This window comes from Nesoenas mayeri (assembly GCF_963082525.1).
Source record: "Nesoenas mayeri genome assembly, chromosome: 19".
Lineage (NCBI taxonomy): Eukaryota > Metazoa > Chordata > Aves > Columbiformes > Columbidae > Nesoenas > Nesoenas mayeri.
Window position 1 is genome coordinate 4804478 of NC_137568.1, and position 21569 is coordinate 4826046.

At 58.5% G+C, this 21569-nt stretch overlaps 1 protein-coding gene across 1 annotated transcript; it reads right to left on the minus strand.

The window, feature by feature from the left end:
* Positions 1-1537: 1537 nt before the first annotated feature.
* Positions 1538-21299, minus strand: RNF157 (ring finger protein 157; the record flags this gene model as incomplete). Its single annotated transcript, XM_080356304.1, has 19 exons — positions 21206-21299; positions 16919-17037; positions 13266-13354; positions 12586-12732; positions 11983-12100; positions 11806-11872; positions 11607-11650; positions 11149-11196; positions 10320-10391; positions 9601-9760; positions 9234-9370; positions 8690-8922; positions 8498-8606; positions 8204-8315; positions 7313-7506; positions 6895-6960; positions 6589-6637; positions 5003-5113; positions 1538-1578 (listed from the first exon to the last, which is right to left on the minus strand). Exons 1-19 carry the CDS (start codon positions 21291-21293, stop codon positions 1538-1540), a joined length of 2004 nt encoding a protein of 667 aa, XP_080212430.1. The 5' UTR covers positions 21294-21299.
* Positions 21300-21569: the final 270 nt, after the last annotated feature.

A 21569-nucleotide genomic window follows, 5' to 3' on the forward strand; every position in this document is an offset into this window, starting at 1 on the left:
CCCTACCCCACCGGTGTCCTTGTCCCCTGGAGCAAAACCCGCTTACGCTGTCAGCCCAGTGCTAGCCAGAGGGATGGGGATGGAGGGAGGGAACGAAAGGGTGGGGGCAGCTCCCACACCCTCATCCATCCCCTGCTACGAAGTGTGATGGAGAGGGCAGGATGGGTGGGACAGGGGTGACACTTTTGGCACTTGTTCCAGAGAGAGGGCACAGCCCCGAGCCCCGAGTTCACAGCGGGGCGGAAGACAGTGAGGTTCAATTTTTAATGTCTTGGGGGGGCTGGTGACCAGGTGGGTGACCAGGTCCCCTGCCCACACCTGCCACCCTGCTCCATTCCTGGGGAAAAGCCACATGGTGAGCCCAGCACAAGAGCCCAGATGCTGCCCAGGCGGAGAATGGAGGGAGGAGGCGCTGGGGGGGCATCATCACATGGCATGGGGACATCTCACAGCATGGCAGAGGCATGGGCCAGCAAACCTGGGGGGGTCCGGCCTCCCCATGAAGCTCACCAGCTCATGCACCGAGGATGCCAATGCCAATGCCAACACTCATCCTTAACCTTCACGCCTGGGTACCCTCATCCCATCATCCCCCTCCAGACACATCCCAGGACTCCCCTTTCAGGGTGACCCTGTCCCATCTGCTCCACATGCTGGAGGAGAGCAGCCCAGGGGCGTGAGATGGCCAAGGGCAGGAGGGGACTCCAACCTGTCCCCTCTGGGGCTGGAGAATGGGAAGGTGCTGATGGGGGGCTCCGAAGTGATGTGGCTCTCTCCCCCTGCCTCTGGCACAGGGGGGCCCGAGAAAGAAGAGTCAAGGTTACCATCTTTTCTTTCAAAAATCAGTCCCACTACAGCCGAGGGGTGGAGTTGGCAATGCCCACGGTGCCCGGACACCAGGGTCCCTCTGGGTGGGCAGGAGGACGCGTGTCCCCACCGAGGCTGAGCCCTCACACGGGCAGGGCGGCCGCTGCCTGCTCCGGGTCTGGGGTGCCGGGGGGGCGGCGGGGCCAGGGTGTCTGCCGTGGGAGCCGCACGTTGTTGTTGGCTGCCTCCAGGCCTGGGGGGGAGAAAACGGGGGGTTAAAATGGCGGATTAGGGGCTCCCGAAGCCCATTGGCATGCTTGGCTCATTTGTTCAGGAGGGATGCAATTGAGTCTTGCCAAATAACACCCACCTCCCCAGCCCCCCTGTGGGTTTTGGCTGCACAGGGGGCTGGCAAGTGCCTGCACTTACCTCTTATGGCTATGGGTGCCTCTTAAATCCCAATTTCCCAGGAATGCCGAGGGGCAAATGGGAAGCGCTGCACACCATGGCTGGGTTTTAATAACCCAAATGGAAGGGGGCTGCCTCTGCCCCCCCATACCCAGCAAGAAGACACATGCAGATGGTCCATGGGGGCTGCACATCAGGCACTAAGGGATGTTGTCACCCTGGCCAGGACAGGTAGGGGACCGGCAGCAATGCCGGGGCGCGGGGCACAAATCCCCCCCGTGATGGGGCGCGAGGCGGGCGCAGGCTCTGGGGGGGCTCATACCTATTCCTCAATGTGAATGGGGCAGGAGTCCGGCGCGGCGGCTGCGTGGCAGGAGAGACCAGAAGGCACATGGTGAAGGTGGGAGCGTCGGCAGCTTGGGGGACATGCACACGAGCGAGTAAATGGGGCAACCGTGGGGGGCCAGAGGAGTGACCACCTGCGAATGGGTCTGGGACGAGGATGAGGAGCCATCACCGGGCACAGTGTGAGTGGGCTGTCACGCGTGGTGCCCCGCGGGGTGTTGTGCCAAGGAGAACCAAGGGGTGGGCATGCGTGTCAGGGAGCCACGTCCCTGCACCCCTCCTCTCCAGCTGCAGGGTCCCAGTTAAAGCTGGGGGCCTGCCAGCCTGCGCCTTGTGTCCTGCCCCCTAAACCATCAGAGGCTCCACGGTACTCTTCGGAAGGGGCTGTACCCTCAAGGCAGAGTGGCTGCTCCCACCAATGAGGTTAAGCCCAGAGATGGTGGCAGCTCTGGGCCTTGGTGGGGCCATACGGGGCACTGCAAGGCCAAGGGCAAGCGCTGAGGCTTTCCCAGAGAAGAAGCAACAAAAACCCGCTGCCTGCTGATTTATGGGAGGCGACAGCTACTGTTTCAACTGGCTTTTTGTGGCAAGCTCAGGCTGGAGAGCAAGGCACGGTAAGTCTGTGGATCCCAGAGAGAATGGATAATTACACAGGACCACACACACACCTGCACACACGCGCACTGAAATCCCATTAAGAGCTTGATATTGTGTAAGTCGCTGCAGTGCTCTGGAGCAGAGACCCAGCGCAGCTCAGCACATCCTTGGAGCTGGGTGCAGCAGGACACGGTCTGGCCCCACCGTGGGGACCTGGCCCCGTGCCCACCTTGGGCTGCGGGAGGTGGGTCCCCCCCGCCGTCAGCAGCCGTCAGACCTGCCCTGCGCACACCGGCTGCCAAAGAGCATCCCGGCGAAACCCAACCGGCTCGCCCCACCGCTGCCATATCGCTTACAGCTCGGCTTTAAACCAGCAAAAGCCCTCGGGGGATTGCAGGTCTCCTGCTGCCTCCCACACAGCAGCTCCTCAACCCTCTCCACCTTGCTGCCAGCCTTCCAGCAGCCACCTTTCCCCAGTTTCTCTTTCCAACGCTGCTTCAGCCACCCTGTCCCTGTCTGGAGAATGCTCTGAGGGCTGGGGACAGCCCCTGCCACCCACTGCACAGCCCAGGGGTCTGTGGGTATTATTTAAACCTTGTGTCCTATAAAATCCCTGGGATGTGGCATTTTGACTCCTCCCAAAGCCCTTTCCCATCAGGCTGAAATCTGCAGAGATTTCACACTAATGCTGGAGACGAGCAAAGCTTTTCACTCTGAGCAACTATGACCGGCATCTTCATCTATGACAGAGATGGCAAAAACCACCCCATGGGTCTGAGCATGGCTAAGCCTCCCCACAAGGAAAATTGGGGGAGGAATAATGAAGATGAGGATGGTGATAATAACAATAATAATATAATCTCCGTTCAAGGTGTTTTTCTTTCAATAAAGCAGCACCTGTCCCCAGAGTAGAAGTTCACCCTGTTCTTGCCGGCCTCATGGATGTGGTTACATCCAAACCTGCAAGAAACCTCTGCCAAAAAGGACTTTTCCAGTGCATGCAAACTGGCCCTGTGATTGCAATCCAGCACCATGAGCATTAAATTGCGCCTTAAATCATCTCTATTGCAAAGCAGTCAAGTCCCAATAGCAGGTGGCTGCTGACAAGGAGCAAACGGGGTCAGGGAAGGAAGGAGCTGTCCTGAATCTAACGAACAAAACCAACGTTGCAAAACACCGGTTGCAATGAGGAAATGACCAACCGGCCATTACAGCTGCTCCCCTTCACTGTCCCGTCCCCCCCAGCAATTCCCAGCACCCCAGGACAATCCTTCTCTAAACCCTTTAGGGCAGAGCTCTGGAGTGATCCCCTCCGGCCCCTCTGCCATGGCCAGGGGACCCGGGGCAGCCCCACAGTCCCTGCTCTGCCCCCCTGCAGCAGCCCCCGCTGCTCCCTGCACGAGGGCTCCAAGCAGTGCAGCCACCGGGCGCACGGACAGACGTGGTGGCCAAAGGATGGAGAGAGCATCCTTGGCTGGGCTCAGCCCAGGGGCCACGTTCTGTCCCCAGCCTGGGGCAGGGACACAAAGCCATCACAGTTCTTGCAGCTGAGCAAGATTTTGTCCCCATGCTGGGGCTGCTTTGGGCTGCAAAGCCACCTCCTCCTCATCCACCCCCGGCACAACCACAGGGGCAGGGACGGCTTGGGCTGGTGCCATGGCCAGGGGATGCTTTGTCAGGACCCCCAGCAAAGGCAGGAGGGCTCCTGGGACACCCCAGCCCCCTCCCCACCTTTCCCCAGGGCTCAGCCAGCTGCTGCCAGAGGGTGATGGAGGGGACATGGGACATTTGTGGCAGGCACCTTTTCCTCCCCAAGAGCCTCAGTCATGTTTCTCCAGCGTGGAAACATGAAACAGACAAGCAACAGACAAGGAAGCCGGAGAGAAAGCTTTCCCCGAGGAGAAGGGAGGGAGAAAGGACTTTTGCCTCCCGGGGAAGGGCCAGCTGGTTCCAGCCACCCTCCTGTCTCTCCAGTGCCCACTGTGCATCTGGGACCTGCCACAAATTTAGCTGAAGGGACAAGGCAGGGGCAGAGTTGCTTTTAGCTTGTCCACAAATGTATTGATGCAGACCTGGACCCTCAGAGGGTTTCGTCTGGGCTTTTTCTTCCTGCCCAGTTTTTACCACCCTGGGCGGATGGAGAGGAGCCTGCATGGGGACCAGGGGTCACCAATACATTTGTGATCTTTCAGCAGCTCTGGGCAGGGAGGGAACACAAGCGTAGGTTGAGAAAACCGTGTTGGCACAGAGCGAACATGAACTTTCACACAGACCGAGGAGGCTGGGAAGGGATGGAGAGAAGGAGGGGGAGGGGAAAGAGAAGAGAAATGGAAGGAAGGTGGGAGAGAAAAAGTGAAGAAATGGAAAAGATGGGTGAACTTTCGGGCTCTGCAGAAGGACAACTCAACCTGACATGTCCCAGCTGGAGAAAGAGGAGGGAGAGGCAGGCAGCCCCTGGGCAGGGCTGGCCCAAAATACTGCTGTGCTCACCGTAACTCCAGACCAGGCTACTGTTGTCCCATAAAACCACAGGGAGGGCTGGTGTCCCCCAGGGTGCCAGCAGCGCCCTGGCCAAGGGACAACACCCCCAGCAAAACAAATCTGCAACCCCCCCGGGGACATCCCGGTGAGGCCAGGTCACCCTGACCTATGGTGACGTGCTTGGTGCTCAGCCCTGCAGTGGGACAGGTGGTGGGGTGCAGTGGGGACAGCTTGGTGGGGATGGGGACAGTGGTGATGATGGTGACGGTGTTGGGAGAGGAGGGATGGATGCAAAGGGCTGATATAGGGAAAATGGAACTGTCCCCCCCAACCCCAAGTTCATGTTCAGCAGACGGCCACTCACCAGGTAAGCAGGCCTCAGAGCACAGTTTATTGTCCAGCGCTTTCACGTGTGCGATGCCCAAGTCATTGTTATTGTCACATGTCAGACCGAGGAAAGCGCCTGTCCTCGGGCCTGGAAGGGAGTTAAGGCAGTTAACGCTGCAGGGGCTGACGTTGCCTTTTGAGCAGTGGGGTGGGGGAATACGGTCTCTTTTCCTTTCCCTTCCCCACCCTCTTTAAACAAACAAACAAAACATATCTAGATGGGAGCAGGTGAAGAGTGGACAATAACGCCTGGGCATGGTCCGAGCTGCTCCTTTCTGCATTGGAGGGCAGTGAAACAGTGGCGATGGGCACCAGCGCATGTGAACCAGGACCTGCTCACCCACCACCTGCCCGGGATTCAACCAAACCTTCCCCCGGGCACAGCCAAGCGGTCCCTGGTTGGTAGAGCCGGGCCACGGTGTCACCCGTCACCTCCCACCGGAGCCTCTCCAGCAGCACCAGCGCGAGGGCAAAAAAGCCGCGGGGATGCTGTGGGGAGGCAGCAACGAGATTGCATGGGGCAAAAGAAGCCGTAGCCAAGCTTTGCGAGAGAAAGATGGAGGCTTTTGGGGCTGCGGGAGGTAACTCTGCTTCTGAGCATCACCTGTATGAGAGATCAGCCCCCAGGCTGTAACCCGCATCCATCAGATGCAGGCGACTAAACCTCCAGAGGGATGTTCCCAAATAACACCAGGAATGGGGGCAGGACCATGTCCGAAGGAGAAAGGCCATCCTGCTCCCAGAGGGGCTGGGATGCCCGTGATGTCCACCACAGGCCCCAGTTGTCACATTGGAGTACGACCATCAGCAGGAACCTCCCCGCAGGGCAGAGCTTGCGTTTTGGGGAGGGGTGTTCCTGCTTTCCAGCTCGGCTGAGCATCCAGGCAGGGCAGGGGAACAGTTTTGGTTTATTTTTGCTGACCAGAGACTTGCAGAGGCGGGAGGGGGCACACTGGGGGCCTCCCTACCACCCAAAAGAAATCCATGGTGGCTGGTGGCCAATGGCACGGGGATGCCCATGTCTTTCTCAGGCTATTTGAGCACAAGGAAGGAGGCAAGAGGAGCCCTCAATGAGTGTTGGCTTGCAAAAGTACATTGAGGACAGGTCAGAAAAAATAAAATGAGGAAAGTGACACAAAGGGAAAAGTTTTGCAGCCCCTTCTGCTGGGAACCAGCTCAGAAAAGGGTCCCCAAGGTGGAGACTCTCACAGATGTGAGGAAAAACCTTCTTGGCGAAGGGAAAAAACACGGAGAAGCCTTTTTCCCACTTGGCCGCTTGGAAACACCACCATCAGCAGCTGTCCCCGGCTCTGTGGCCCGTGCCAGGGTCCCTGGGATCCCCACGGCCACTGGCTTCCCCCCACCCACCAGTGTTCATGCCACCCGTGGGTGGCTCTGCTGTGACAGATGCTTTCCCAGAACCAGTGCCTGCAGGGTCACCCAGAGCTGCCCCGACGGCAGCTGGGGACAGCGTAGCATCTGCCACTTGCTCAGTCGCCCACCAGTGACACCGAACTGAAAACGAAAGGACAACAACAACAACAACAACCCGGGGCTTTTTACCGTCTTCCTGCGTGGGAGAAGCATCCTCATCCTCCAGCACATCGTTGCCCTGTGGCACAGGTGAGAGGCAGCCAGTGTTAGCAGCCCCACGGGGCTGTCTCTGTGTCTCTTTGGGGGACATCCCTGGTCCCAGGGGTTTCTGTGAGCCAGGAAGATGTTCCGGGACAGGGGACACCCCCACCACCCCGTCCATCCCCAGGGCAGCCCCATCCCGGCCCTGGGGGGATGCGGTGCGCACAACCGGGGTCCCCACACCAGGTTGGGTGACACCTGGGCTCCCAGCCCCTCATGGGGTGGTGACATTACCTCGGCATCACACTCCTCGGCAGAGATGCTGACAAAGTTTATATCTGGAGACTCCACAGGTGTCGACTGCAGCAAGAAGGTGGGAAAGACGGAAGATTAAGCTAGATGGTGAGGAAGAAATTATTTATAGCGAGAGTGGTGAAACACTGGCCCAGGTTGCCCAGAGAGGTGGTGGATGAGCCATCCCTGGAGACATCCCAGGCCAGGCTGGACGGGGCTCTGAGCAACCTGAGCTGGTGCAGATGTCCCTGCTCATGGCAGGGGGGGAACTGGGGGAGCTGAGAAGGTCCCTTCAACCCAAACTATTCTATGACTGAAAAAATAAACGCTGATGGGTTTGGGGCAGAATTTACATCCCAAGGGGAAGCTCTCAAACCTGGGGATGATGGGCACCATTAACAACCCCCCCAGCCCCTACCTCTCCATCGGAGGCCGTGACGCTGGCAGCCGCAGGTGACGGGAGCATGTCCCCCTCCTCCTCGTCCTCCTCTGTGCCGGGAGCGACATAGGAGCCAGACATGGAGGAGATGGTGTCGGTGCTGAGCTGGGAGTGCTGACTCTGGGAGGAGGCCATGGACATGACGGACTGGGCCAGGCTGCTGCTGACGGGCTCTGGGGGAGAGCAGGGGCTGAGTGGGGCTGCCAGACCCCCCCAGCACACTGGTGTGATTTGCAGCCCAGCACAAGCTAATTAAAAACGGGGCTAATGAAGGAGAAGCAAGGCACTGAGGAAGGACCCAATGCACGCCACATGGGTGCAAAGGGTGGAAAGCTGCCAGCAGTGGGTCCTTGTGGCTCACAGCACCCCATTCCTGGGTCTTTGGGTGATAACATTTAGATTGGATCTTGGGAAGAATTTCTTCCCAGAAAAGGTGGTTGGGCATTGGAACAGGCTGCCCAGGGCAGTGGTGGAGTCACCATCCCTGGAGGGGTTTAAAAGGTGCAGAGATGAGGTTCTTAGGGACATGGGTTAGTGCCAGCATTAGGTTAACAGTTGGACTTGATGGCCTTGAGGGTCTCTTCCAACCAAAATGACTATGAAACAGCGATGACTGGTGCCCTCATGCCTCCCATCTCTGGGTCTATGAGGTGATGAAACAGGGGCGATAGGTGGCCCACGTCCCCCTTCTTCGGGTCTATGGGTGACAAAGCTGAGGTGACACCCTGGGGCTTAATGCAGCATCCACGGCAGGGTAGGAAAGGGCCCTGCAAACCCCGTCCGCATCCCGTTCAGCAGAATGGATCCACAGCCGTGACCCTGCTCTCCTGTCTGGCCAGCACCCATGAGCCCAGCTGCGTTCTGCCGTACCTTCTGGGGAGGAGATGGTGGAGGAGAGGGGGGTCCCGGTGCACGAGGACTGGTCAATGGCTCCCGATGACGACAGGGTGAGGTTTTCACTCTCCGGCGTCACACCACATTCCTGTGAGAAGAGTCCGTGTGAAGGACGGGATGGGGGATATTGGACAAGGATGGATCGTCTCCCTCAGGCATCTTTAAGGATGGAGGAAGAGCCACGAGGGCAAAACCCCAGCCAGATCCCCTGGTCCCAAGCCAGCCCCAAGTGCCTCGGCTCATCACCAGCGCGTTTTGAGGAGCTCTCACCTCCTCGCACCGCGCAAGGGACCTCCTGTGGGAGACCCTCAGCTCCGACTCAGTGCACGACTTCTCATCCTCCTCTTCGGGCAGGATGGAGGAGTTCTGCGAGATGGACCTGCCCGGGGTGGGGGGAATAAAGCAGAGGGCTTCAACTCCACCTACAGCCCCCCGGCCCCCCGCACCCACCCCCAGACTCACTTGGAGATGCTCTTCTTCAGCTTGAGCCCCGGGGGGCCGCAGTCGGGGAGACGCTCGAGGGGCGAGAGTGCGCGCAGGGGGGGCAGGGGGCCGTCGCTGCCGTAGGAGGGCAGGGTCCCCGTGGCAGGAGGGTCCCCCAGTGCCCGCCGGACGGCTGGCGAGGGCATCAGCGGCCCGTTGAGGGCTTCCAGCAACGACACCACCTCGTAACCCGGGGGGATGTTCTCTGTGGACTGGGGAGAAGGGGGAGACGGGGTGAGGGTCCCCACCCTCGGTCACATTTCACTGCTCCCACCCCTGCTCCTGGCAGCATCGGGATGCCCCCAGGGAGAAGCCAAAAGCCAGAGAACAGACAAACTATTAACACCTGCACAACATGAAAGCCTCAAATCTGCTGTCTTTACCACCCAACCGAAAGCCTTTTTTTTTTTTTCTTTTTTCAAATATCAAACTTGCATTTTTTTGCAAGATCAATTTGCATTAATTAAACAAACAAACCCCGACCTCGGGAAGCACATGCACACCCAAACCTCCCTGGCCTGGCCCCAGTGGGGTGGGGGGCACTGACCGAGTGCTCCTCGGAGTCGGAGGTCTGCGAGGCAATGATGGGGTTGAAGCTGGTGGGTGAGAGGGGACCCAGCTTTTTCCTCATGGCTCGGATTTGAAGCAAGGCTCGGAAAGCTGCGGCACCAGGGATGAAGCTCGGGGTGAAAACTGCGTGCCAAAAGGAGACACCCCTTTTCCCCCTAAAATGCCACCCCATTTCCCAGAAGGGGCATCCCCGCACTGTATGCGGGGCTGGAGGGACTTAAAAACCCAAGGATGGGAGATGCCAGCCCCCCTCAGAGATGCCACCTGCATCCCAGCGATGCCACTTGCATCCCAGTGATGCCAGCCCCCCCGGCCCTTACGCAGCCTGCAGATGGGGCAGTTGTTGGCCTGGTAGCGCAGGGTGTCGGCGCAGGTGTTGCAGAGGCAGAGGTGGCGGCAGGGCAGGATGAGGGTGTCACGCACATCCGAGAGGCAGACGACACACTCGGCGCTGTTATCACTCACCTCGTCCTCGGCCACCTGCCCCGCAGGAGAGATGGGAACCACTCAGCATCCCCAGCCCCCAAGGCATGAGGGTGAGTGCCCTACAATACTGGCTGGGTGCCCCAAGAGATGGCTGCAAGGTCTTCCCAGTGTCCCTGGGCTGCCAGGTCTCCAAACAAAACCCTGGGACCTTAACCCTCCCCTCCTGGAGACTGGGAAATGGGGCTGGAGCCATCAGGCACCCCACAGAGGGACACATCCTTCACCCCAACTTCTACATCTCTATATATACAGAACAGAGAGGGAGGCATGTGCCACACTTCAAGCCCCATGGTGCCCTCCTAAGCCAGCAAGATTCAGGCACCATGATCCTGAAAGACCACAAAGGATGGGAGGAAAAGGCTCAATCTTTCAGCTTTCTGCTTCTAGCAGCTTCGATGCCAATACCAACCACCTCCATCGCACCAGGCATCTCCACGTTGTGCTGCAAACTCTTGCCACAAGTGTGTTTGAGCTGCTGGACCTGTGCTGGGGGAAGGGGAGGGGGAACAAGGGAAGACCACCGGGATGCAGGTTGGGGGATGCAGGTGAGTACCTTGGAGTCCTGCGTGTTGTACTTGTTCTCAATGCCGTAGATCTCCTGCAGCAGGTAGCTCACACCATCCACCTGTAACCCCAAAAGGAAGGGGTAAGGAGCAGAGACACAGCCCCCGCAGCTCCCAGCCCCCCGCTCCTCACCCCTGCATCCTTGTTTTCTCTTTGCATCGATGCAATTGAAATTGCTGGTGGTGCTCAAGCTCCCTAGGAGGCAGGAGCATGGCAGGGGCTGCTGACACCGGGGTTTGCTGCTCCCCAAAAGCCCCTTGTTGTCTCCCCGCCCAGGGGTGTGCAAGGTGGTAGTTGCCACCATCCATGGGGACACATGGACGGATGCATCCTTCACCCTAACTTCTACATAAATAAACCCACCAGGTATTTTGGAAGGATAAGGCTGCTAACTCACAGCATGGCTACCATGACATAAGGGAGAAATTTTTTACACTGAGAGTGGTAAAACACTGGCCCAGGTTGCCCAAAGAGGTGGTGGATGAACCATCCCTGGAGACATCCCAGGCCAGGCTGGACGGGGCTCTGAGCAACCTGAGCTGGTGAAGATGTCCCTGCTCATGGCAGGGGCTGGATCAGATGAGCTTCGAAGGTCCCTTCCAACCCAAACCGTCCTGTGATTCTACGATATATATAGCAGACAGGGGGCATATCCCACACTTCAAGCCTCACAGTGACCTCCAGAGCCAGCAAGATCCAGCCAACACACCTCAAGAGACCACAAAAGCTGGATGAAAAAAAGCTCGATCCTTCAGCTTTCTGCCCTGGCAGCTTCAATGCCAAAACCAACCACCTGCACTGGACACCCAGACACTCACCACTTGCTTCTGCTTGAGGGGCTTCACGCAGAAGGTGCCATCGCTGTGCTAGAGGGAGGAGAACACACGGGTGGGCGCGGGGCTGAGGACCCCAGGGACTGCCATGCTGGAGCACCCACCCACCTGTCACCGCTCCCACCTCGCTCCCAACCAGCCCACTTTGCAGCAATTTTATATTTTCCCCAACACCCTGGTAGCAGGCAGGTGTGGGACATCACACATGTTGCAAGGCTGGAGTCTTGTTGGACTGAGGAAGATGGAGTTGAGACCAAATACCTCAAAAGTGGGTGCTTAAAAAAATCAAAGATTTTGGGGATGTTCCCAGAATTTCAGGAGCAGACCCAAACCAGCCCCAGCCCGGGAGCACCATCCCAAGCCCCACGGGGTTTCTCCAGGCTCTTGGATGCCGTGAGTGAGGGGGCAGAAGGGGGTAGGGTGACCCCAGCTTTGGCACTTACCTTCTCGAAGGTGGCCAGCAGCACGTGGCAGTGCCCGATGTGCTCTGCAAGACACAGAGTGACAGACGGGGCTCAGGGGACATGCAGGGCTGTGGTGGCAGCAAGGACAAGCAGGAGGCTCTGCCCAGTTGGTGCAAGGGCTGATGTTGTGGTGCCAGTAACCGGGAAAGCCCAACCCAGCAAGGAAGCCCCTCCTCACCCTCGCCTTCATCCACCACCGCCTGCACCACCATGGGGTACACCTCCCGGTCCAGGTCGAAGCCCAGCTGGAGAGAAACAGGAGGTTTGGTGAGATGGAGCAGCACTGGAGGCTTCACCCCATGTCCATAAACCGTTGCCGTCCCCACGGTTGATGCTACAGGCTGGCGGGACCCACCTCCTCCTCGCTCCACTCCGAGGGGTCCACGGTGTGGGAGGGCAGGCAGAACTGCTGGCACACCCCCCGCTTGTAGTGCACTGTCTCCGACTGCAGGCTGGTGTCCCTGGGGATGTAGCTGTCCCACGGGGACAGAACAGTTACAGCCACCACTGATGTCCCCCAGGTTCCTCCCAGTCCCAGGGACACCAGGAAGATGAGAGAGAGGGGGGTTACTCCTCCCCTTCTGGATGCTTCTTAAGGCTAGAGGTAAGAAGTCCTAAAAAGGACTAAACCCATGGAGCTAAAATAACCCCAGGGACAATGCCATAGCCAGCCTTGGGGGGACCAGGAGGGGCAATGGTTTCTCCTGGTCTCAGCTCTGACCTGGAGGTAACAAGAGGGAACAGGACGGGATGGGAAGGAGGTGGTGGGGGCTGGCAAAGGCATGGTGGCAGCACCTGGGGTAGCTGAGGAGCCCCTCCATCCTCAGCACCACCACCCCGAGGAGGGGAGATGCTCCAGGAAGGAGAAGCTCCATCTCCATCAGCACAGCCCCACACCCTGACCAGGGGGAACACTCGGATTGTGGGGACACACACATGCCAGGCTGGGGCTCCTCACCTCGCCACCCCGTTGTGAAACTCCTCGCTCGCCTGGTAGTAGATGGTTATGGCCACGCGGGCGTCTGTGTCGAAGGTGAACTCCACGTTGTAGTGCACTTTGGCTTTGCTGACTTCTTCCCCCGGGGCCTTCACCTCCTCGGAGCACCTGGGGAGCACAGAGGGTCCAGGACACGGGCACCGCTCATGGACAGCCTGGGGTGCATCAGGGCTGATCCCCTGGCACCAACAGCCCCAAAAGGGGTTGCCCCAATCCATCAGGGGAAACTGAGGCACACCAGGAGGGCCCAGCTTGCCCAAGGTCAAGCCTGCAGCCTGGGGAGCACCACAGGCAGATTTCAGCTGTAATCCCGAACCGCCGGCCTGGCTGCAATCCCCAGCCTCCCTCCAACAAAGCTTTGGGAAGGTGGGGGAGGAAGAAAAAGCAAAGCCCTTCAAAGGCAGCACTAAGCTCCTTTAATCCCGCGGTGGAGCCAGCGCAGCCGGGAAGCTCAGCCATGCCGGGAGGGGAAGGGGGACATGTGGCAGCAGTGGCTCGTCCCTCTCCATCCAGCTGTGCTGAGATGAGCTGAGAGCATCCCCGTGCTCAGCAGCCCCTGCGAGCATCCAGCCAGACCCTCCCCTTCCCAGGGCTCACAGCTGTAGGGGGCCCAGCCCCATCTCCCCCCTAACGGGACTCACTTGACGAGGCGCAGGGTGTCCTTGCGGATGTTGATTAAGCTCCTGAGGGTCTTCACAGGTTCCTGAGGAGGTGGAGCAGCGTAAGGGAACTAGGACGAGAGAGATACCGGTGAAGGCAGACGCACGAGGGGGGGTTACAGCGGCCATGGACCTTGTCTTGGGACCCCCCCAGTGACCTGGTCTTGACCTGACACCCTGTACGTGGGGACCTAGGGTGCGCTGCACATCTGGACGGGTGCTGAGCACCAACAGCTTCCACTGGCACTTGGGTATCAGACAGTGTGATGACAGGGACATCATCCCTGCAAAGAGCAAGCCCAGAAGCCCTTGCAGGGGACAGTTTCACCAGGGGACACACAGAGAGGGGCTGTTCCTTGTCCCTTTGGCTGGAGGGGGATGCAGGGTACAGGGCAAGCAGGCACCATCGCTATGAGACAAAAGTGTTGTGCCATCCTCCAAGGTGACCTTGTCCTTCCTGGTCTTTCCTGTCCCCCTGCACCCTCCACGGGGTTTACAGGTCTTGCTGAAGAGAGGTGACACCCTCTCCTTGGAACCACAGTCACCCACAGGACACTGCGAGCACTGGGGAACGGATGTAGGAACCATTTCCCCACTCTCCATCTCCCAAGTAGGTTGAGCCCCAGGAAGGGATCAGCCCCCCCAGGGGGAACAACACAAACACGTGTTGAGAGACGGATGCTTATGCTGGGATTAATGCCCAACACTCTGCCAAGGGACAGCCAGAGCCAGGAGGGTGTCAGGTGCCACCAGGATGGCAGATGCTCACCTGAGCCAACGGGCTCAGCGCTGCCGTGGGAGGGGGAAGCGTCCCCACACGCCACCCCCAGCCCGGACGGGGCTCAGGGACAGCACCCCCGATACCGAGGGAACCTAATTGCAGATGGCACTTGGGGATGTCCTGTGGGGAGCCAGGTGCCCATTTCCCGTGTCCCTGGCGCCCTCACGTGGGAAAGCCATCCTCACCTTCCAAATCCCAAAAGCCATCGTCAGTTTCCCCATCCCCAAAGCCCTACAGAGCAGGATGGATGGAGCTGGGGGACAGGCAGAGCCCTGCCTCATCCCTGCTCTACCGTCACCTCCTGTGTCCCACCACCCCACAGCTCTGGTCCCACTGGTGACATCGAAAGGCAGGTTAAAACCTGAGCAGATGAACCCACAGCACCTTGAAACTTTCCACCCTCCCTCCCCTCCGGGAGAGGAAAAGGGCAGCTGAGTCATTAATCTGGTGTTAATGAGATTCTTAATGAGTCACGAGTGCTACGCAGGCACCTGCAGAATCACCCAGTTGCAGCTGGAAGAGAACAAGTGAGAAGAGTCTCCCAGCTGCAACCAGACCCTGTCACAGCACGCCACGCCATGTCACGATACATCCTCTGCTATCCAAATTAACGAAGGAAGCCAATCTTCCTCATTTGCACCTCACCCAGCCCAGCCATATCCAAACCAGCCTGCAGGAACGGGCAGAGCCCACCCCAGCAGGGAGAGCACCCATGGGTGCAGCCCCCCACCGCAGCACCCAGGGGTGGGTGATGGGGGGCATGGGGTCCCCACGGTGCAGCCCTGCGGGGGCCATGGGGCCAGACGGGGTGGGGAAACGCCACAGGCAAATTTCTTGCTGCAGAAACTGCTTCACCATCACCCATTGGGCACTTTCACACCCACGTCTGGGATCTTGGGTTGGGGGGGCGGTGCTTATTGAATGAAATTTTGCAAACCAGATTTGCACATCAGAAAGGGGCTGCTTAAAGGACTTTTTTGCATCTCCTCAATTTAAATCAAGCTGAAAAACAACAGAAAAAAACCCCACCTCGCTGCAACTTTTACCCATTTAAGAACATCAACCACATGCCTACAGCAGCATTTGGGTCAGGCCAGTTTCTGTTCAAGTAGAAAAACAAATCAAAAACCTCAAAAAGTCTGTCTTGGGGCTTTTCTACAAGCAGAGCCAGGCTGGTCTGCGTGGGCAGGGAAACCCAGCGGCACGGTCCGACAGTCCTCAGCTTCCCCCGGCCACCCCATGTTCTCCAGGTGCCACAAGCAGCTTCTCTGCCCCTCAGCCCCTGCAGAGGTGTCCCAGCACGGTGACTTAAACCTGCAACGCCCTTCCCAGCCCCTTGGGAACCTGTTCCGAGCTGGAAAATCCAGATTATCACGTATCCGTGGAGGGGAATGTCTGCCCAGCCCCTGGGTGCTCTGCACGTCCCCGCAGCAGCGATGTTAACAGCTCAGACGAGGTGCTCAGCTCAGGGAGGATGCAGGACACAATTTTTCCAAGGCTTCCTGCCCCTTGATACCCAAGGAACCCCAAATAAATCCCCCACCAAAAAGCACTGGCCATCTCTGCCATGTCCAGCCCAGCCAGGGCTCTCCCAGCAGGCCAGAACACCAAAGCATCGCAGCTTCAGAGATGCCCAAACAGTTCCTGGACACAGGATTGGGCCAAAAACAACATGGCTCCTCCCCAGTAACCCCCCTGAGCCCTCAAACTGGCCTGAGCCAAAAGCTCAGCCCCAAAACACCCTCCGCTCCCCAGGGAGAAGGGACCTCGGTCACAGCTCTGCAGCCCCGAGCCACCGCTAATTAAGCCAGAGCAAGGCAATTGAGTTTGCAATGCGATATTAATTCTTTCTGCTGTTTCCAAGCTGTTCCTTTACCTTCCCTGCTGCTTCTGCTGTTGGGATGTCTGACACGGGAGCAGCTCGCTGGGCAGTTTAGAGGCTGTTACTGTAATCAAGAGGATTTCTCGGCACTTGCTGCTGGAGAGAACCTGAGTGCTGACTTTGCATTTTCACAAAGAATGGAGAAAGATGCTGGCTTTGCTCACCTCTTTTTCATAGATTTTGGGGGGTGGCTCCTGCTGTTGGCTCTACCAGGATCCCCACCCTCTGGCACAGCCCCAGGACCAGGTGCTTCCCTACTGAAGGGCCATACAATGCTGCCAAAATGCTCTTAAAACCGATTTCAAGGTGGAAAAACCCAGACAGGGACAGCAGCCCAGCACAGAGCCATTAGCACCAGGTAAATTTATCTCAAAAGGCACCAAAGCTTTTCTATTAATTCCTCACTTAGAATTTTTTTAACACTTGGAAAAAACACTTTTTCAACGCTCCTGGAGAGAAAGCGAGAAAGAAATTGGGCTAAATCAGCCCATGACCCCTCACCATCTTCTTCACTGGTGGGTTTGTGCGTGCAAGCAGCCCTCAAGGGTCAGAAAATACATCCAGGTCTGATGACCCACAACACAGGTACTGGGGAGAGCAGCACTCAAAGGCAGAGGTCACACAATCAGTCCTTTCCCAACCATCTGCAAAACTATTCACCCATCACAGCTCAAGTTTGGAGAGATACAGCACTAACGTGATGTTGCTGTGGAGCATGTGGATGCAGGCAGACAGGCTGAGAGGAGATGTGGGTCAGTCCCCACGGGAGGACAGGCTGCTGCGAGCTGCCAACCCTTATATTAGACATCAAAGAGTCCGCTCAGGACACCCCCAGGCTGGCTCTGCCCTTGGGGGGTGGCAGCCAGCAGCCTCATACCGCGCACCCCCGTGACACACACAGTCACGGCCACTTTGGGAAGGGGCACACCCAGGTCCCGTGTCCCCCCCGCCCCACGTCCCGCCAGCGCCCACCACCACGGGCCGGTTCCCCAGGAAGTTGAGGTCGCTGTTCTCGCCGAACAGGTAACCCTCGGGGTGCGTGGAGTCGAACTTCTCGCCGCCCATGATGAAGTGGTTGGCAAAGTAGCTCCCTGGAAAGAAAAAGTCAACAGAGATGGTCTGAGCAGAGGTGGAGGATGGGGCTTCCACCAGGTGATGGAGCAGCACAAAGCCACCAAATCCATGGCATCATCTCCAAGGTCACCTCCCTAGGAACTTTTTGGGTTGAACTGATGCCCTGGCATCCTCCAAGCAGGTAGAGGCAAAGGGGCAGATGGCCAAGAAGAGACCCTTCCTCCTGCCTCTCTTGTCCTCATCTCCCCGTCCCCGGGGAACCCCCGCAAGCCCCAGCCCGGCCTGAGCCACCCAAGGTCACCCTGACCTTCAGCCATCCCTGAGCTGGCAAGGGGTCAGAAGTACCAGGAGTCAGGAGAGGACACAGATGGAGGATGGACACAGCACCTGCATCCCACCAGCCAGGGGGACAGTCTGGCTTGCAAAAACCCCACACCCGGCAGCACAGAGCCACCCACAGCCCCTCCCGGGGACACCCCAAAACTAAACCTTTGGGGTCTGCAGACAAAGGAGCTCAAGCCTGAGCTGCAGCTCTGCCTGTGGGGGCTGAAGTCAGAGCTCACAGTTACCTCCCAGCAGATGCAGCAACTGCCCGGGGCTGGATCAGGCTTTAATATTGCATTTAAAACCCCAAACCAAGCCCAAAGCTCAGATGGACGAGGAGAGGGGATCTAACGCTGGGGCTGGAGGGTCGAGCAGGGCCACACAGCTTCACCCAAAGGCCCTGTGGTGCAGGGATGCCCGGATGCCGAGTGCCTGTTAGCAAACGTCGACCATCAATTATTGATGCCTGCTGCTTTCTGGGCCCATTTTCCATGTGCATAATTTATAGGCAGCTCCCCAGGGAAGAATGCAGCCACGTGAAAAAGAAAAACCAACAAGAGCAAAGTGCCTGCAGCAGCACGGCCAGGGGAGAACGGGGCCATCCGCAGCTTTTCCTGGCACTGACTTGGGGTGAGAGCAGGAGGTGGAAAAGAATTATATTTAAACCAGCATTTGGTGAAAGCTGGAAAATGGAGCACAGACCCAGCTGAGGTTTGCTGGGTGCTGAGGGCTCCCATCAGATGGGCAGAGGGGTCAAGGACCACGCTGCCATCACCTAGCCTCTCTGCCAGGGCTTGGGAGCACCCTTGGGTGCTGCAGGCTCCCCACGCACCCTGTGCATGTCCCAGGGGCTTCAGCTCCCCCTTTGCAGCAGACAGCACTGGTCCCACACTCCTTCCCAGGAAAGGTCCTCCAAAAACCTCAAGCCGTGCCAGGCTCTGCCTGGAAAAGCCCAGGGCAGCAGCAGGACCGTGCCAGCGCCTGCGGGTGCCTGTGACCCCGTGGGCATGGCTGGGTGGCAGAGGAAGGAGTCACCTTTCCAGCCACAGCCACCTTATTAGCGGCTAATTATAAATCCTCACCCAACGCCCGCCCCTGGGGAAGGGAAGGCCTGGGTTTTAATGAGATCTGAAACTTCAGAGGCCTGGCGAGCGTGCAGGAAGGGCTGAACACAGCGGCTGCTGGTAAGGAGGAATAAAACCGAATTGCCTGATGTTCCCAGCAAACAAAGCACGTCCTGCGTGCCCGCCAGGATCGTCACATGGGACATATCTGGCACCAGCCAGTGTCGATGACACTGTCAGCTCCTTTTCTCCATGACTGCCAGAGATGCCGCCTTGCCCAGACGCCCCAAGATGGGCGAGGACCCCACGGGCACAGACGCTGGTGCGTGCTGTGGACGTTCTCCTGGCTCTGGCACATGGTGGCACATGTCCTGCTTTGTCCCCCGAGCCATCGCTGTCCTGCTGGGCTCTGGCTCAGCTCTGCTAATGCAGCCCCTGGCTCTTGAACGTCAGAGCCTGAATTTCAGCAGGGTCACAGCGCGGCTCTCCAAAGCAGCTAAAAAGAGAATAGAAAAGCTCCTTTTCAGCCCCTCTGCACGCTCCGGTGAGGGAAGCGGCAGGTTTTACATAGCCTGGGCTCACCCCAGCCAGGTGGCCATGGCACGGTGCTGGCACAGGGACACCCCGCGGCAGCGGGTGCTGCCATGGGCACTGCTCTGCTCCAATGAAGCCTGGGGTGGTTATAAGGTGTCGGGTGCTTCTGCCTCAGGATGTCCCATCACTGCCTGGTGAACCAGCCTGTCGTAGATTATTTAATTGAGCACTAGCCAGGCAGCAGGCTCCATTAACAGTCCCCGCTTGCTCTCTCTCCCATTGCCTTTGCCCGAGTGAGATTAGAGCCACTGAAGTAAATCCCAGCCTTTACTTTGAAATATTTCTTAACTAATCCCATTTGCAGCCTGCCTGGAGGGGATGGGACCCCCAGGATGAGAAGGAGAGATGCTCTACTGGGACAAGACACAGCTGCCCTATTCCTGTGGGCTGCACCAGCCGTGCCAAGCGAGCCAGCAGTGAAAGCCACATCTGCAGAGAGAGAGAAATGCCCTGGGGTCCTGTGAGACTTCTCCTAGGGCCACATTTCCAAAGCTGGTGGCTGTTTCCAGGTGTCATTCGAGGCAGGAGAAGGGCTGCCACCATGGAGGAATCAGCTCCGCTGCCCGTCACGTCCTCCCCTGCCTCCCTCTCGGCTGCTGGCAGCGCTGAAGGCAAATCCCCTCTCAGATTAAAAGCGAAACAGCTATAATCTCCCCCAGTTCCCAGCCTGTCCTCGTCCCGGTGCAGATGGCCTTGTCACCTGGGCACCTCCTGCCACTGTCCCTGAGGGCTCTGGGCAGCATGGGGACTGTCACCGGTGGGGCCAGCCCAGCTGAGCACACCTGAAAGCCCTGATTTCTCCCTGAAAGCCAGACTTAAGCATCAGCCTGGTGTCCTCTGCCAGCTGAGATGAGTTTGGGAGCGCTCAGCTGGGTGCGTTTGCTCCCCCAGAGCAGGGCACAGGACTGGCACCCTACACCCCTTTGTAGCCAGATATTTTGAGACCCCCTAATTAAGGCATGTCTGAGATAAAACCCCTTAATGCATAGAGCTGCAGCCCCTGCAGAAAGCAAACCACAGATGGGGTCATCCAGCTTCAGCTGGCATCAGGGTGACAAAGGCCCTGAAACCACATAAATGGGGGAGCCCCGTGGGAGGACACGCTGCCGAGGATCTGCCATCTCCACCCCGCAGTGCCCCAGTTAACCCCCACCGCTGCAGATGTGCCAGCCAGTTGTGCAAACAATTCTAGATTAGAATTGAAAAAAAGAAAAAAAGCCAAGCGCAGCTTTTCAAGACAAGAGTAGGGTTTGTGTTGGCTGTAATTCTTCCTAAGGAGATCTTTATTTGTAATTAGCTAGTAATTTGTCACAGCACTAACGATCCAAACGTTTACCTTATCCTATTAACTACCAAAATAGTTACCTATTAATCATATTCAGTGCCGCAAGGATCCCGTGGCAATCCCCGCGCACACACACGATACCCCTGGGCATTATCCACTGATATCGGTATTTTTGCAGCTCTGAAGCAAAACCCACCCCAGGACCAGACTCCATCCTCTCTCTCCATCACGCTCCCCTGGACACCTGCTCAGCCTGCCCCTTTGCATGGAAAACTGCGGCACGGAGGGGAGGGACAGATTTTCCAAGGTCACACACAAGGTTTGAGACAGGGCCGGATTCGGGAGCGGGAGAGACATCGCCGCCGAGCCTGAAGGCAGGGCGAGGAGCCAGGGAAGGTGACGTCTCCCCATGGCAGAAGCCAGGGTGCTGCTATGGGGCAGGGCCCTGGGAAGGAGGGATCCCCTCCAATCCCTCCCATCCCAGCCTCCCTCATCCTCCCGGGAATTTAAACCCAGGCTTTTCCAGAGCAGCCAGCACCGGAGCAACCGGCTATAAAAAGAGCTCCAGCCTTCCCAGCCCGGCACCGCAGAGCCCGGGTACAAATAATAATAACAATATCATTAAAGTCACATCAACTCAGCCAAGTTCGGGAGCTGGGTTTGGTTGGCAAAGGTGCACCCTGCGGGCAGTCGCAGAGGTGACCCCGTCCCCTCCGCACAGCCTCTGGGTGCCCAGCACCAGCGCTATATTTCTAGGGTGCTCCCCCCGCAGCTGTGCGCGGTCAGGGTTCGCTTTGGGGTGCACATGGGCATCCCCGACCGCAGCAAGGTCGTACCTGGTCCCTACCCTGCTCGCTGCCCCCTCCCCTCCGCCCAGTGGCGGCGTCGGGACACGGGACCCCCCCCACCAGAGCTCACCGGATTTCGGGGGGTATCTATAGACGGAATTAGCGGGGATATCCACTTCCTCCACCCCTGCGTTTTGCCGGCTGGTCAGAGCCCCCATGGCCGGGCCGGGGCTCAGCGGGCGGGACGCGGCGGGCTGCCCTCCCGCCCGGGACCGGCAGCGGGGCTGGCGGCGGCCCCCGCCCGCAGCATCCTCCGCGCTGCGCCGCGCCCGGCGCCGCCCCCCGCCAGCGCCGGGGCTGCGCCAATGCAGGGCGGGGCGGGGCTGCCCCCCTGCCCGGCCACGCCCCGCCCCGGCCCCGCCCCGGCCCAGCTCGGGGATGCCACAAAACTGGGGGACGGGGGGGAAGGCGCTGCCCCTGTCCCCAGATCACCC